General features: G+C 40.5%; 1 protein-coding gene across 2 annotated transcripts in view; it reads right to left on the bottom strand.

Moving 5' to 3' along the window:
• LOC126190799 (N(6)-adenine-specific methyltransferase METTL4) overlaps positions 1-16,095 on the bottom strand; it is a 74,898-nt gene extending 58,803 nt beyond the window's left edge. For both annotated transcript variants that reach the window (XR_007538283.1, XM_049931348.1), the window contains exons 1-4: positions 15,706-16,095; positions 5,208-5,584; positions 4,933-5,107; positions 4,567-4,744 (exon numbers count right to left, since the gene is read on the bottom strand). Coding sequence is in view for 1 of the 2 variants with exons in the window: in XM_049931348.1 (XP_049787305.1) it covers positions 4,567-4,744; positions 4,933-5,107; positions 5,208-5,584; positions 15,706-15,984 (1,009 nt within the window). In the remaining variant the exon portion in view is untranslated. The remainder of the gene's footprint in view (positions 1-4,566; positions 4,745-4,932; positions 5,108-5,207; positions 5,585-15,705) is intronic.
• Positions 16,096-16,339: the final 244 nt, after the last annotated feature.

Raw genomic sequence — 16,339 nt, 5'->3', positions numbered from 1 at the left:
CTGCTTTTATTTAAAAATGTCCATGTTGTAAATTTGACAACATGCACCTGATCATGTGTCAACTTTAGAGGCACCTTCTTGAAGGTTAAATCAACTGTTGCTTACGAAGAGTAAGAATAGCAGATTTGTCTTACTCTCAGAGAAGCAATAACAGTATTGTCAACTTCTGGTAGCACCTTACAAATGGAATACTTGTCTTCACTACCATAACTACTACTTTTCTGCACAACTGTGTTCAAAGGTTTTTGTAAACAATTTCTATATGTTAACGCAATTGAGTGTGATTCTCAATAATCATATTAATGTTTCTGCATCCTTTTACATTTGCATAGTTACAATTAATAATCCTTCTCTCCATTAAATTGTATGATGCCAGTAGTCCTACTGGACTGCGATATGAACCTGGGTCTCCTGCTTATAAATATGCATGCCATCCGGACACAGTGGTCACCGCAACTGCACAGATTTCCCTAGCTCACCTTCCGTCAGACCCAAATTTTCAACTTATACCACACACTACCGATTTAGTGCCCCTGCTCATTAGCCTCATTATTCGTGGCATTTCATCAGTTCCTGTAAGAGTTTGAGCTCAGTGCGCATATGCACTAAAGGGATCATTGGCCGTCATTGCCTTAATTATATAAGTGATGTCTGTTCTTTTGGACATGCCCTTGCGTGGGGGGAGGGGAGGCGAAGGGTAGGGGGACCAGCCCTCACCGTCCTTAATGCCATGACTAAAGAGTTGAGCTTGGCATCAGTGACAATGTCAGTGACGGCAGTCAAATAAAGTGAGAAGTTCCCGATACACCTGGACTGGTGTGTGTAAGTGAGTGGGATGAGGGTACCCCCACCACCCATGGACCCCAGGGCGATGGTGAACAGAATCAGCAACAGGGTGGCAGGTGCTATCTGGGCCTGTGAGTCCATGATGAAGAGGGCTGAGACAGGAAGCAACGACAGTGGACTGGAGAGGAGAGGCTCTGGCAATGGAGATCTTGCTTCTGGTGGCAGCAGCACCTGCTCAGCACAGTGAGAGGTGCTGGCACCAGCTGCAAGAAGCAAACCGGCCACTGGTGCTGATGAAGTCCCAACCGCCGGAGTAGATTGGCGCGACCAGGCCTGTGCAACCTCTGGAGTGGCCAGGGGCACCAAAGAATGAGATGTTGGGCCCCACAGCCCAAGGAGAGGGTCCTGTACTCATCCTCAGGTGCAACTGTTTCCTGTACTGCAAACTATGAAGGCGCGGCAACTATGCTGGCTCTGTATGATGGCCAGAATCGAGTGAGGGCACTGTCCAAAAGCCCTGGCCCAGACTGATGTATCAGCTGCAAATGTCGACAAAACTGGCACTAAGAGGTTAAGTAGTGTCCACGGCTAATGGCTGTGCAGAATCTTGGTGGTGGGATCCTTTGCCCCAATTGGCACAGTTCTGTTAAAAACTTACAAAAATGTAAGGGTTTCCTAGGCTGGGAAATCTTATATGTACTTGCACATTTGTAATGTAAACATCTGTACAAGGCATTTTGCCTCACTGATTGTGGATGGAAGGTAAGTGGCATGACTTGGTAAGTGTCATTGTGTGTACAAATGTCCTTGAAAAGTTATGCCACAAACTGAGTACCCTTGCTCAGAGCCAGGATGAAAGGCAAGCCTTCTACGGAGAATATCTTCAAGAGGGCCTTGACAGTCACATCTGTTGTCACAGATGGATGATGAACAACATAAGAAAAATAAAGAGAAGCATCAATTGCCTATAAAAAGAAAGTGTCTACAAATGGACATCAAAACCACTGTGCTCTCTTTCCCATGGCTGTGTAGGGGCCAGCTATGGTGAGAAAATAGTGCATGCTGCTGCCCATTGACCCTGATACTTGTGGCAGTCTATGACTTGGTGTCACACCTCCTGATCGATGCCTGACCAAAACTCGTGGTGGCATGCCAACAGTTTTGTGTGAGAGATTCCCCAGTGAACCTCATATAAGCTGAGAACCACCCATTGCAGAGCCACTGGAAACATGATGTGGAAGTAAACCCTTCTGTCGATGGGAGGATAACACCATCTGAGAGGGAAAGGCAGTGGTGCAATGCATAAAAATTCTGAAGTAGGTCTGATGCCTGGCCCAACTAACGGTCAGATCATCCATGTTCTATCATGTGTATGGCCTGCTGGAGCACTGGATCTGCTGCCACAGCAAAGGCAATACATGAAATGGTGATGGGGAAGCCATCTGTCACGTGCCTGATCTTCATATCCAGTTGAAAACAAACCAATTCCTCCTGGTTGAATGAGGGGTCAGGGCACATGGGGAAATGGCAAAGAGGATCTGTGTTCACATGTTGTGATGTGGGGTGAAAATGGAGCTCATAATTGTACCAGGACACAAACAAAGCCCAATGCTGAAGATGATGAGCGGCTTTGTCCGGACAGGATGGGGATGGGTAAACAGGAACACCAAGAGCTTATAGTCAGTAATTAAATGAAATTTTGTACTACAAAATAGAACATTAAATTTTTTAAAGCTTACACAATAGAAAGAGCTTTCTTTTTCCACCCGAGAATAATGTTGCTGATTCGCATTGAGTGTTTTTGACACAAAGGCACTAGGCTGTCGGAGCCATCTGAATGACAATAGGCCAGGACCAACTCCACCCTGTAATGGGATGTGTCTGTGGTCAGGACCAGATGCTTGCTGGGTTGGAATGTTGCAAGACACAGCGTGGAGCAAAGACTATCCTTAAGCTGCACAAAAGCATGCTCACAGGCTGAAGAACAGCGAAAGGAGCACTTTTCCAAAGCAACAGAAGCAAGGGGCGGGCAATTGGAGCCACACTGGAAATGATCTTGTGATACAACACCAATTTGTCAAGGAATGCCTGACGTTCTTATAGATTAGACAGACAGCATGAAGCCAGAAGGGTGTCGACATGTTGTTCTATGAAACACGCCTGCTGTGTAGTTTCATGACCCAAACAAACAATGGAGGCCTGGAAAAAGTGAGACTTATCATGATGACATTATAGCCCACGGCCTACAGAAAAGCAAACAATGAATGGAGGCTACATAGGCAATCCTCCATGTTAGCATCTGTCAAGAAGATATCATCAAGATAGTTCATACAATGAGGGACAACCATCATAACCTGTTATCAGAAATGCTGTAAGATGGCAGGTGCACTCCAATCCTAAGCATTAGTCATTGATACTGACAGATGCTGAAACATGTATTAATCACAAGCAACTGTTTTCAAGACTCATGCATCACGGTAGGGTTTGACCAAGTCGATTTTCAAAAAGAATAGACCCCGGGCAACTTTGTGAGCACCTCCTTCCGGTGAGGCATGGGATACGTGTCTATTACTGCCTTGAATTCAAAACAGAGTAGAAGCAGACTGGACGGCTTCTTTACGATCACTAAATGATCTTGAGGTAATCGGTGTAATCACTCTCAGTGACATTAAGTGATCCAGCCCCGCCTCAACCTGCTCTCATAAAGCTACTGGCGCCGCCATTGCCCAAAAAAGCAAGGGCATGCAGAGTGTTTTAAGGGTGACGTGGGCCATGAAATTGTTTTTACAACCTAAACCTGGGGCAAACATCCGAAAACTCAGAACACAAAGAATCCAATTCGTGATAAGGCACTTGGTCTGACACAAGATGCACCACATGCACAATAAAAAAAAAAAAAAAAAAAAAAAAAAAAAAAAGATTGCAAACAAATTTTCAGTAAATACTGACAGAAGGTCCCGAGTTCGAGTCTCGGTCGGGCACACAGTTTTAATCTGCCAGGAAGTTTCATATCAGCGCACACTCCACTGCAGAGTGAAAATCTTCAGTACTCACATTGTTAACGACCAATTATGTGATGGAATGGACAATCGACTTTAAGCTGTGCTGGCTGTGAATTTCCCAAGAATAGGAGCTTATTAACGTATGCCTGACGCCTGCCAATATTGGGGTCTGTAGCCTTGTGTACATCTATGAGTTAAGTCAGGACACCGCAGCCCCCATGTCGACTTGTAGGAATAATGGCTTATCCATCATTCACCCTTCAATAAAAAGTCTGCTCTGGCCTGCAGACAGCGGCAAATATGATGATAAAACAGTATGAATATCGATATCCACTGATTCCTGCAATGACTCCTGAGTGGGGGCATTTTTTATTTCATTTATTTATTTTTTTAAATTAATACAATTTCGTGAGTTCAGATTACAGATGTGTGCCATCTGCAGACTACCCCCTCCCACCTTCAGAGCTTTTGTTTCATTAAATGTGACTGCCTCACACCCACCCTCACTAAGTTCATTATTCAGGTGTTATCAAATTTTAAGTCAAATGTCATTTATATAGGGTGTGCAGTACAGCAGTGCTAATATAAATGTAATTAACTACTCATATTTTGAAGCACTGTGTTTCTCTGAGAACATCTAGTGATTGATGAGAGAGCCAACGATAGCACTGTGCAATGTATTTCAATTTTAAGACATATCCTTTTTCTTTTCAAACATATTAAATTATCCCACGCATCTTTTACATATGAAAAAGCCAAAGTAATTAACTAATCTTACCTGTCAAAGGAGGTTTGTGTGAATGAATAGCACTTGGGACGCTAATAACTATTTTTCCATCTTCTGGTAATGGAAAACTTCTTGGTGTACACAGTTGATGTGCAAAGAGTATTTGCTCAAATGGCTGCTTATTAGGAGGTTCAGAGAAATTGCAAACTGGTATACCACTTCGAGTGACCTAACAGAAAATAAATTATAGGTTTCACTGCTTTCACATGAAAGTTTCTTCCATAGAAGATGATAGCAAATGTCTGGCAAAAACAACATAACATACTTGTAAACACAGCAATTTATATGTATGCATTGAGCACCTGGACTTAAAACCCCACAATCTACCAGATGTGAAGTATTATGGAGAAACCGTACCTTCAGCCAGTACCATTTGCTGACACACTCAATTCCCCAAGAAGGAAATATTTTATTTTTCATTGTATTTATGTGTGTTTCAGAATTTGTGCACCATACTGCAACAAGTGCACCAGGAGCTATTAAGGATGCAACCGGCAATTTTAACAGGTCCTCATCATACATCATACTGTAACTGAAGACAACAAAGGAAGTAAAAGTATCACACAGGGACACCAAATTAACAGAATTATCTGTGGAAACATGATTTCTTATTCTCATTATCCATAACTTACCTTGATTCACGAGACTTTTGTTTCTTCCTTCGTATATATTTATTCCACCAAGGTGGATCCAAGAGCAGCAGATCGAACTTCCCAAGGACATCCAATTTCTGGTTCAAGTTGCTGATATCATTATTAAAGAACATACACCTTGGCGGGAAAACATACTTTTTCTCTCCGTGTGACACTATTATGGGGAACTCCTGATTGTTGGCTCCATGAAATGTCTTATTTTGTTCATCAGAGTTTTCTTTGTAAAATGTAACTGATAGGTTTCTAGCATCTTCGTTTCTTCTTAAGTTATCTGATGATGATGGCTCACAGTTGAACACACCCTGTTTCTTTGCATTATTAAGTAAAGCTGATGATTTGTTTGCCACAAGATTAACCTGAAAACGTGAATTGATAGAAATCAAAAGTGCCCTGCATGTCAAATATTGTATCTTAAAGTTTATTTACACTTCACGTTACAGGCTGCATGAAATACACTCGAGGAAACAATCATATAAAGGGTACACAACAGACGGGAGACGGCAATTAAAATTAAATTTAACAATGTGGAATTAGTCAATGAACATCCATGCACAAATTTATGATGCACCCTGCAACTTCATATTTTGTATATTACTTATTCTGTGTGATATTTAAGAGTTACTTTATGGCTCATACTATCTCAAATTCCACTCTCCCCTCCACCTCAAAATAATTCTTCTGAATTATTGCCCAATTCCATTTGTATATTGAAACAGGGTAAATGGCTAAGTGCCTTGGTACACTCCCTAATCTCACACGTCTTATTCTCATGATACCTGCATGAAGTATGTGAGGGAGGCAGCAGACTTACTGAACTGTCTTCCTTGAACAACAGTTCTCTAAATGTAACCTATACTGATATGAAAGAACAATCTCATCTTTCTTGCACAAATACCCATTTCAGTTCCCTATCAGTTCTGTTACTCTTTCATGTGGGTAATACTGAGCAGTTGTGATCCTGGTACTGTGTCTCTCTAAAGTTGTTCAATGTCTGTTGCAATGTCTACATTGTAAAGGCTCCAAATTCTGGAGCAGTGGGATTAATATGCTGCAGTTTCCTAGTAACAACCCAACAAATCCAAGTCTTTCATTTGTCTTCCATACAACTGACTGAAAGTGTTTATCTTATTTCATATATCACTTCTCAATATTGCCTATAAATAATTATTCGATCTTATGGGCTCTCAAAATTTTATCATTAACCTCGTAATTCAATGCTACCAAGTTCTCTTTCTCTGTTATGAGCATTATCTTTCATTTATGCACATTCAAAGAGACTTACCACTCACTGCATCAAGTGGAAATTCTGTAAAAGTTGCACTGCATTTCTCATGATAGTCCAATAACCCAACTTCACTGCAGACAACAACACTGTCAGGCAATAATCTGATGATGTTACTGCCCACATCTGATAAACCATTTAAATGTGATAATGGAAAGTCCTAGGAGGAATAATTTAAGGACAAAAGGTAACTCACTGAATAACTGAGATGCTGAGTTGTCAACAGACACATCAAGAAAACTGAGACTGTTGCTCACTCATCCATTCATCATGTTCTGCATGTTCCATTGAGGAAGAGAACATTAGTGGATGTGGTACACGTCACAATATACAGTATAAAAAAAAAAAACAAAGGCAATCATAGAAAATTAATCCCTATGCCATATTGTGCCACAGCTCCACCTCTTCCAGCAGAAGAATTCTATGACAGACTTAGCAAGAGACCTCATAGCAGGCTGATGCAAGAAATAACAGTACAGCAGTCGGTAAGATGTTTTTGCGGAAGATGCTGAGACCACAGAAACCAATCCTAAAAGGTGAAAATGCCACACCGACATCTGTTGTGACTTATGGGAGAGAGGCCCTACCATTTCAGAAACAACAATGGACTGAGTGCGTATAAATACTACTCATCCTAGACAGGCATCATCAGTCACTGCCAGCAGCCACCTACAAGAGGAAGTCTACAGCCAGAAATGGGTCAACAAGCTGCTTCTGACTGATGCTGTCTCCACCAGCTGTGGGTTTGCTGTGTGCGCTAAGTCTGAATGCTGCTGACCTGGTACCTTCCAAACAGCAGGCTGCCTGCTGGTTAACTTCCATCCAGCACTGGTCACCTACTCTGGGTGTCTATGGCTTGTGCAGGGACCACATGCTGTCTGTCACCATCTCTGTGGGAAAACTCTGTAGTCGTTCGTTGCCCTGTATGGACAAACCTTGCTGCCGTCTGCTGTTAACTGTGCAGGGACATGTCACCACTGTGTCGGCACTGCAGTCCACAGTTTGCTTCAGCATGCTCTGATGTGTCCCACAATGAACTGTGTATTTGTACCAGCCAGTGCTGCTGCTTACTCCAGCTGCCACATACCACCCTGCATCAGGACTTGAGTCCGTAGAACATTACTGAAGCGCCTGCTGCTGTGGGTGATGTTGCACTTTGGCTGTGTCAAGGGCCTGCCTGCTAATCCAACCGACCAAGCAGCCTAATCTTGGGCTCACTGCCACCACCTAGCACTGTCATCAATATATTGTGGCAAAGAAGAAACTACTATACGTAAATGCTGTTTATATGATGGCATGTCGAGCATCCACCAGGTACCTACCCGCCACGCCCTTGGAACCTTGCCTAGGGTGGTGAACAGCAGGCCTTCCTGACCACTAGAAGCCCAGCTCTATCACCCACCACAGAAGACATTCACCCCTGACCTCTACAGCTTTAATAACAATAAAATACCTTTTGGTTAAAAATTGAGTAAATTAAAAAAATATCTGCTACTCTGAAAAACATTGCTGTCTCTTCAGTTATATTACTAAGCTGCTTTTTATCTGCTTTTAGTAGCTCAATATTTACTTTGTTATGATAATAATTCTCAAAGAAAAATGTACCTTCATTTGAAAATACAGAGCCCTATTTACAGCACATAACTACTTGTCATGAAGCTTTACAGTGACCCCTGCTACTTGTCATGCATCTAACAGAACTTTTCAGTCCCTGAGTCTCAGTATTCTTGATAATTTGTAGAAAGAATAGCTAATGGGGTATGTTTTTCATTTCTTTTAAATGGCAGGGAGTCCCTATTTCTTCCCTTGTGTTAGGCAAGAGCTTGTTGAAAATCTCCCCACCAGTCTCCATTCTGAGCCCTACAAAGGGAGACAGAGTTTACATCAGAATTATTTTTGGGTGTTGATTAGTTAACTGTGTGAAACACAGTTATGCTGAAACTTATTTTTGTTCATATGTGTGGAGCAAATATATTGTAAAGTGAGTGTAAAAATAATAGTTGCTTCTGAGAGCATAAAACAATGGACAGAGCTTCTTCATTAGTTTAGCTTTCTGTTGACCCCATTTCAATTTGTTATATAACTCAACGCCAATGAATTTTACAGAGTTTTTCATTTGTTGTATGGCCATCAATGTCTACTTATGGTGTTAATACACTATATGATCAAAAGTATCCAGACACCCACAAAAACATACATTTTTCATATTAGGTGCATTGTGCTGCCACCTACTGACACGTACTCCATATCAGCAACCTCAATAGTCATTACACATGAGAGAGCAGAATGGGGCGCTCCGCAGAACTCATGGACTTCGAACACGGTCAGGTGATTGGGTGTCACTTGTGTCATATGTCTGTATGTGAGATTTCCACACATCCCTAGGTCCACTGTTTCCGATGTGACAGTGAAGTGGAAACGTGAAGGGACACACACAGCACAAGAGCGAACAGGCCGACCTCATTTGTCAACTGACAGAAATCGCCAACTGTTGAAGAGGGTCATAATGTGTAATAGGCAGACATCTATCCAGACCACCACCACCACACAGAAATTCCGAACTGCTTCAGGATCTACTACAAGTACTATGACAGTTAGGCGGGAGGTGAGAAAACTTGGATTTCATGGTCGAGCAGCTGCTCATAAGCCACACACCACACTGGTAAATGTCAAATGACGCCGTGCTTGGTCTAAGGAATGTAAACACTGGACAACTGAACAGTGGAAAAATGTTGTGTGGAGTGACATATCATGGTACACAATGTGGTGATCTGACGGCAGAGTGTGGGTATGGCAAATGCCTGGTGAACGTCATCTGCCAGTGTGTCTAGTGCCAACAGTACATTCGGAGGCGATGGTGTTATGGTGTGGTCGTGTTTTTCATGGAGGGGGCTTGCACCCACTGTTTTGCATGGCACTATCACAGCACAGGGCTGCATTGATGTTTTAAGCACGCTCTCACTTCCCACTGTTGAAGAGCAATAGGCATGGCGATTGCATCTTTCAAAACAATTGAGCACCTGTTCATAAAGCACGACCTGGGGCGGAGTGGTTACACGACAATAACATCCCTGTAATGGACTGGCCTGCACAGAGTCCTGACCTGAATCCTATAGAACACCTTTGGGACGTTTTGGAATGTCAGGCCTCACTGACTGACATCGATACCTCCCTCAGTGCAGCACTCCATGAAGAATGGGCTACCATTCCCCAAGAAACCTTCCAGCACCTGATTGAACATATGCCTGTGAGAGTGGAAGCTGTCATCAAATTGAATTCCAGCATTACCGATAAGGGTGACACAAAATTGTAAGTCATTTTCAGTCAACTGTTTGGATACTTTTGATCACATAGTGTATGTTGTTATTGCTAGTTTGGAATGGCGTCATGTGAACGTTTTGAGATTAAGACTTAAAACTATTGGCTGTCAGCTATAGTTGAGTTTGGGCTCTTGATTAGCATGATTATGTTTGCAGCAGCAGAAATTAGACTTTGAACTACCCTTTAAAGTTATTGAAAAATCATTTATGGAGGTAAGACACAAGAATGGGCCCAGTTCTAATCCTTTTGGAACTTCTCATATTATGTTCCCCCACTCTGAGGTTAGTTTGATGCCTGCAACAAGGTCTGTTAATGAGACCTCTCTGCTTTCTATCAAGCAGATCTGAAACCATCCATGTAAGAGTGATGCCATTAATGCCAGAACATTTTAGTATGTAGAATACAATTTTGTGATCACAGAATAGCTCAACAAGATAATCATTTGTGAGATATTGTATTGCCTTCTCTGTGGATAATTTTTTACGAAAGCCAAACTAAGAGGCAGTTAATAAATTCTGCTCAGTTAAAGGAGTTAGTATCTGTCTTTCTGAAACACTCTTGAATAGAATGGAAGGACTGATACAGATCTGTACTTCTTAGGCTGTTCGCTTGTCTCCAGCTTTGTAGGTCAGGGCGATACTACAACAGAACTAAATCTGACGGGAAATACGCCCTAGTTCACTGATTGATAATGAAGATAGCTTAGGAGTAATGATAACAAAGACAGCTTAGGAGAAATCTTATGAAATCAGAACATGTTTTTAATATTCTACCAGGAACATCATCATGGCCAGCAGAATTTAGTGATTTGATGAATTTAGCAAATCTTCTCAGGGACTGTACTTTTGAAACTAATGTCTTTTGGTGATGTAGCATCTGCACAAGTAAAACTAATGCATACGTATTTGGATTTAACTACTGGGTGCAATGTTTGCTGCCACTTAATGAAGTAATCATTGATTTTTGTGGACAATGATTTGAAAGTGTCACCATTCTTCCCAGAGCTATTTGCTGGGGACTAATTTCATTGGGTCCCTACTTTTGTTTGTTTATTGTACAACAATGTTTCAAACAACTTTTGTCTCATGCTTTAGGCACTTTATTTTTCTGGGCACAACACATGAATTTTCATTTGTTAACATCAGACTGGAAGATTTTACAGAACTCATGGCAATGGAGTTTCAAATCTTGACTAAGCTTGTTCTCTGAATGAGCAGCACAAGATTTTTTAATCCCAGGAGTTATCAACCTCTTATCTTTATCCTTGCTTCTGTTTAATTTTACCCTTAGTTTTGATTGCTTGCATTTTAGGTAAAAACAAGAAACAAAATATTGCAGGAATATGTTAAAGAAAAAGTTAAGCTAAATTTTTCTGCCAGCACTGTCTACTGTTTCTCCTCTGTGTTCTTCGCATATTTTCACTGTAATCATTATGACTGAGTCATTGTTCATGATCCTGTGACACAATATTTCTTTGATTTGTACCTCACTGGTCAGTATATTGTATTGTTAACATTTGACCATCATAGTTGGTTGTCAGGCCTGGTGGTTTAGCTTGCCTGGAAGTGAGAGGTCGCAGGATTGAACCATGGTTGGGCCACAGAAATTTTCAGTCTGCCTTTAACCTAGCCTTCACCTCTCAATGATGTGAGGAGTTGCCACGAATGACACACCATTCGGATTCCACATTAAACTATAGGTCCCCTCCATTGGTTGGAAGGAAGATTAGCATTTAACATCTTGTTGACAATAAGGTCATTATAGATGGAGCAGAAGCGTGGATTAAGGAAGGGTTGGAAACGAAATTGGCTGTGCTCTTTCAAAGGAGTCATCCCAGCATTTGTCCTAAATGATTTAGGGAAATCTCGACACCTGGACACGGATTTGAACCACCATCATGCCAAATGTAAGTCCAGTGTGCTAAACATTGCACAACCTTACTTGGTCTGTCAATTGTGTAACTGGAGTAGATTAGGGTCATGCAAGTCACCAAAATGGTGTTCAATTGAAAGAATAGCACCAGGCCATTGAGCGACACATAGTTATTATTATTATTTTTATTGTGGTTGGATAAACCCTTGAATATTGGTTTTACAATTAAGTTATTGCAGGTTGTTGAGTCTAAAAACAACTTACCAATATCTATTGCATTGCGTCTATCAATTCTCGAAGGGAATTCTGCTGTGGAAATAACCCAAAGTTGGGCATCAGCAACTGTAGGTGCTCTCAGTCAGCCTTTGTGACAAAATCATCATTAAAGTCTCTGAAAACACTGATTCTCGAGTTAGGTTTGCCAAACCACAGTAAATTTTTTTTTTTTTGATTGTGGGTACATTGATTATCAGTCAACAATGAGATCCAGTGTTTAATGTCTTTCAGAAATCTGTATCAACTATCTGCAAGACACGGTATGTATTTAAAGTGAACTGTGATTTTCCTCAACTCAGGCTAATTATTTCACATAAGTTTATTTTCTTCCAGGAACATTATAATGTTGAGGCTTACAATACACTCTAGGTTCCTAACACAGATAGATATTAACGATCTTGGTTTGTAATTCTGTGCATCTGTTCGTTCACCATTTTTGTAAAGCATAATTAATGGCACCCTTTTCCCATTCATTCTGCCACACTAACAGATTTCATTAGGGCCTAGACCCTTGTTCTCTTTGAGTTCACCTTAATTGTCTTTACAGTACAATGGATGCTTTTCTTCGTCTCTCATTTGTTGTTGTTTAAGTGATCAGCCGTTGGTATGGTAGAATCTTCAGATGTGAATATATATTTAAATGTGGAATGTAATAGTTTGGTTTCCTGTCAGTTCACTGCATTTTCGTCACAGCATTGATACACAAAAGATTTACTGAACAGTCTGATCCGTTCTTTGACTTTGCATCAGATCAGAACTTTTTAGAATTTTCTAGTAGCTCTTTTTGTCAGCATATGACAACTGAAATTGTCGCAAGCTTCTTGCCTAGCCTTTATTGTGGGTGCAATAACTGCCATTCAGTTTTCTCAACAAGTTTTGTTACAGTGTCTTTCACAGCATGGTTGTAGCAATCTATCTATGCAACAAATAGGCCTATTCTTCTTTCTGGAATAGGCGAATAGACCTACACCAAAGATAACTAAAATTTTAATGAGACCAAGGGAAACATGTGCTAACAAAAATTAAACTTTTACAATGCCAGTTTTTTCCCCCCCTTGAAACAGCATGAGAAGTGGTGAGTATGTAAAAGGAGGGTCGGCATGTATGGTTACACGAAAGGCAAGCGAAAGACAGATCACAATGAGAAGGAAATGAAAATTAAACTCCAGAAATTGCCTCCTGGCTTTGTTGCTTGGTGGGGCGTATTTGAAACAAAATACACATTGCTTCAATTTCCATTATTATTATCAACTGAAGCATCTGATTGCACCTGTCTGCTTTGACCTGTGATGTACTGGTCGTGTTGCATGTGACGTCATTATGATGTGGTATTTTTTTGAGTTGGTTGTGTTTGTAGATGTCATGTTGTATTTCATAGTGCCTTCTGGTGGTGGATGTGGACGTGCTGATTTTAACGTGTGGTATTGGGTTCTTTGGAGTTCTGGTGGTCATCTTGGTAATGTGTAGTTGGTGTGTGTGGGGGGGGGGGGGGGGAGGGGGCGGGGCGTCATGTACATGCGTGTGCGCGCGTGGTGGCCAATCTAGGTGCTGCTACTGCTGGAAGCTTTTGTTGAAAATTAATTTTTGTTTTGGATATATTCTATAGTAATTGTGATGTTTCATCTGTTGTATATTTATGGTAGGTCAGTTGCATTTTTTTAATTCATGTAGTAAATAGGAGGCATTTAGGTTTTTGAGTTATTAGCATTTTGGTTCCACATTTCAGAGTTGTAGGTGTTGGCTTTTGGTATTGATAGTTGCAGTTGAGCTATACAGGTCAAGGAAAATGTCCGATTCCTGTGGTTTCATTGGTGCAGCAGAATGTTGTAATGCAATTCTTTTTTATATATATTATTTGCCTTAGGATGGTGCAGTGTTTTTTTTTATTGTTGCACATTTAGCTTGTCCCCACTCTAAAGCACGAATTTTCTGCTGTTGTCCCATTAGATTCATTTTATTTTTGGTGTAAGACATTATTGTGTCATTATTATTTTTGTTTATATTTCTTGGCTTGTGTACATACCATATTCTGTACACTGGAACTAGCCATTTCCGCCATATTGAGGACAACATGTGTCAAGGCAGACGGTTGGAATCGGACACTTCTGTAATGCCATGATACAGATCTAGGAATGAAGAATTTTACAAACACAATATTTGGTTCATCTGTAGGTTTTTCTGTCAGGTTTACAATACTTACATTCTACTACTGTCTCTATCATATGTTACTTAGTAAACAGGTTAATGGTCAATACTGCAATGTATGTTCTGAAGAGTGATATCACTTAATTGCAAGAAAATACAGTCCGCACAATTTGGCACACTCTCTTACAGAACTAAAGTTTTATTGTCACAAAATGATATATTAAACAGAAAGGGAGAACATTTTTAATTTTTTGAACTGTGGGCGAAACAAAACTTTTTTTGGAAGTAACATGTTTACAATCTAGTGCAGAAACTGCGTGTTGCTGCTTCACACGCTTAATATCCCTGACAAAAACATAAAAGAGTGTTTACTTGTTTTATTTTCACTTAACTGTCTTCTGCAACATTACATCTTACGACAACAGTGCATTCCCCCCTTCTGATGCCTTTTATCTTGCCAGTGCTAGGTCAGGACTAGTACGGTACAGCTCCGATTTCATGGAGAATGGTTCCATGCCCGTATACAGGCTATTACTACATTGGGGTCATCATACACAAACGCATTTTAAAGCTATTGATAGCCAACTCCCTCCCATGGAAGAAATTTATGTACCCCTTTTGTTTGAGTCTAGTATAACTGTATGGTCAAATGTAGAATTGTTTTTCAAACCGTTTGTCCATCGCATAACTGAGTTGTAACTTGGGAACCACCTTGGCATTTATCTAGATGGAGATGGAAAACCACCTAAAAACCAAGTCCTGGCTGGCTGGAATACTGGCCCCATCTTTAAGCCAAAAGACACATTCAATCCGTGGTTAGCGTGTCTTCCCATGTCCTGGAAGTGGGCACACTTATTGTTTGGTTATACGAGTGTATAATTGTACAATAAAATAAGAATAATAAAAAAAAATCTTAGGGCAGAAGTAGCTACTGAGAATTCATTTATTCCTTCACAGTCTGTGTTTTGCAAATCCCATTGTCAGGGGCAGCCTGCAATAGCGGAAAAAGAGTGAAGTATTCAGCAGAAGACATGGTGTCCATCATCTTCCAGCACAGCACTGTGCATGCATCTCAGAATTTTAACTGTGATATCCCTCTATCATGGGATTTGTAGTCCATAATTCCAACACCCTCACATGTACTCTTTAACTATTGTACAGACACTGATTTCAACTCAGCACAACTGAAAAATTTGAGTATTAGACAGAGACTTACAAAGCTAAGTTGATAAGGTGTTTTGTGCAAAGCTGAGTGTTTGGCTTTATGTAGCAGGAGATTACTTTTATGTAGGACTACATAATACCACAAATTTTGCCTCCACATGGTGCAAAAACTGTAAACTGTTTTTTTGTTTGTGATGTGAAATAGTAGCATCTAAAACATTGTTAAAAACAAGTCTGAAAAATGTAGTGTAACTACAGTACAATTTTTAATAATATAATAGCCACAAGGAAAGTCAAAATAATGATATGGGTTATTGATGTCGAATTATCTGCGTAGTAACTGAAAAAAATTTGCATAATACAAATATTATTTATATTAGCTTCCTTAGTCACTTAAAATTTCACAAAGAAACTCACTACTTGCTGTGCACTGTTATTCGTACTTTCGGCGCCGTTTCGGTTAGTTCTTCTTTTCTTCTTGGGTGAAAACCACAAATTACCGGAATTATCTGAGGCCAACGAATTATCTGAGTCGATAGGTGCTTTATTTATAAATGGAGTTTCGATCTTAAACAGCGCTGGGTCGAACTCTAACCTATACGTAACGTTATTGTCATAGACTTCACCATAAATACTTTTCACGAACATGTCGTGAGATAAAACCCAACCGATGTTGTCTTGAAACACAACACTCATTTTAACGTATTTTTATAAATATGTGTGACAACAACCATTCCAATTACGACATGAAAATAAACATACTAAAAATAATTGTTTACTATTGATACGATTCAAAACTACCGGCATACGCCAAAGTGCGTACGCCAAAGTGTACACGTCAAAGTCACGAGCCCCTGTCTGCGCAAAATTCTGTACATGTAAATGTGGTGTATTCACATGACACCATTCCGTTGCTCGCCCGCCATCCGCCGGTCTAGAAAAGAAATTCACCGTCAAATTTCTCGCAACATCAACGTTTATTTCATTTATCCAGAAATTCGTAATAGAGAAAATTCTATTATAGCCTGTGTTTGTAATTTGTGTCGAAAAA

Source organism: Schistocerca cancellata, chromosome 6 (assembly GCF_023864275.1).
Source record: "Schistocerca cancellata isolate TAMUIC-IGC-003103 chromosome 6, iqSchCanc2.1, whole genome shotgun sequence".
NCBI lineage: Eukaryota > Metazoa > Arthropoda > Insecta > Orthoptera > Acrididae > Schistocerca > Schistocerca cancellata.
The sequence above is the reverse complement of the archived record's forward strand: the minus strand, read 5'-3'. Positions and strand labels throughout refer to the sequence as shown.